The sequence below is a fragment of the Phalangium opilio genome, unplaced genomic scaffold, assembly GCF_054372755.1.
Source record: "Phalangium opilio isolate 3A_F unplaced genomic scaffold, DU_Popi_V2 ptg000009l_1, whole genome shotgun sequence".
NCBI lineage: Eukaryota > Metazoa > Arthropoda > Arachnida > Opiliones > Phalangiidae > Phalangium > Phalangium opilio.
This window is the reverse complement of record NW_028324146.1, coordinates 9,940,547-9,941,846: the sequence shown is the minus strand read 5'-3', so window position 1 is coordinate 9,941,846 and position 1,300 is coordinate 9,940,547. Positions and strand designations below refer to the sequence as shown.

Here is a 1,300-nt window from a genome sequence, read left to right as displayed (position 1 = left end):
TGGTGGGGGAGTATGTGTCTATCATAAAAACAACTTAACAATGCGCCAGAACTTTGTACCTGACATACAAGTAAAGTTTCAAATTGAACACATATGGTGCACCCTCTACGAGACCAAATCAAAACCCGTCGAAATAGGAGTCTGTTACTATCCTCCTGATATGCAAAACTCTAAAGCACTAAACTAGGACTTCAAGACGCTCCTTTCGCATATGAACCCCGGCCACAGTTCCGAAGTTATCATGCTAGGTGACTTAAATTGCGATTTAATGAAGAAACCGCTCGAACCAAAGACTAAAGCCCTAATTAAATGCCTGTCCACTTATAAACAACTAATCGAAGAGCCAACGAGGACAACATCAACTAGTGCCACATTAATAGATCACATATATACCACTAGTCCCCACCGCATACTAGATAGTAGGGTCATACCCTTCGGTAGCTCTGACCATGATCTTATATACTGCATAAGGAAAAAGCAATGCCCAAGAAACATGAAAATAATCTCGCAGGCGAGGGACTATCGCAATATGGACCTAAATCGATTCATAGAAGAAATAACCGAGGCTCTTAATAATTTAGAATTCCTCGATGTCGAGGAAGGGGTTAGAAAGCTGAAATTAACCATAACTAACTGCCTAGACGTATTCGCTCCTATCATACACATACGTAAAACTGTCTCCCCCCCACCCTGGCTGACAAACGAAGTGAAGCACCTGATGCATATTCGTGATATAACAAAAAGAAGGTCCCATAAAAACCCTGATCTGCTAGAGCAATACCGAAGCTTACGTAATGCAGTCACAAAGGCCGTCAAACTAGCGAAGACCAAGTATTTCGAAAAACACCTAGGAAAACATACATCTAACATCTGGAAAGTAATGAAGCCTTACCTAAAACCTAAAAACCATACAGTCACCTCTCTGCATATCAATAACGAGACAATTACCAGTCCCATGGATATAGCGACTCTCTTTACTAACCATTTCTCAAATAGCCATTTAAAAAGGCCCCTAAAAGATACTAAACATAGTGCATTGACGCCAGTGGAACCACCGCAAGCTACATTTAGCCTTCAAAACGTCGATGTAATGACAGTTTTTAAACACCTTAAGGCACTTCCAAACAGTAGAGCCGCCGGCACTGACGGGCTACCCGTATCACTAATCAAAGGCCTAGCTATACTAATAGCCCCAATTTTAACCAAGATCATAAATATATCCTTCCAAACGGGAAACTTTCCTACCAAGTGGAAAGAGGCGAAGATTGTACCAATACTAAAATCTGGTAACCCGAATTAA

At 41.2% G+C, this 1,300-nt stretch overlaps 1 protein-coding gene across 1 annotated transcript; it reads left to right on the top strand.

Moving 5' to 3' along the window:
* Positions 1 to 211: 211 nt before the first annotated feature.
* On the top strand, positions 212 to 1,300 carry LOC149713749 (uncharacterized). The gene has a single exon (XM_089844581.1). It carries the CDS (start codon positions 212 to 214, stop codon positions 1,298 to 1,300), a length of 1,089 nt encoding a protein of 362 aa, XP_089700707.1.

Coding starts and splice junctions, on each gene's coding strand:
- LOC149713749 (XM_089844581.1), top strand. CDS start 212: ATGAACCCCGGCCACAGTTCCGAAGTTATCATGCTAGGTGACTTAAAT.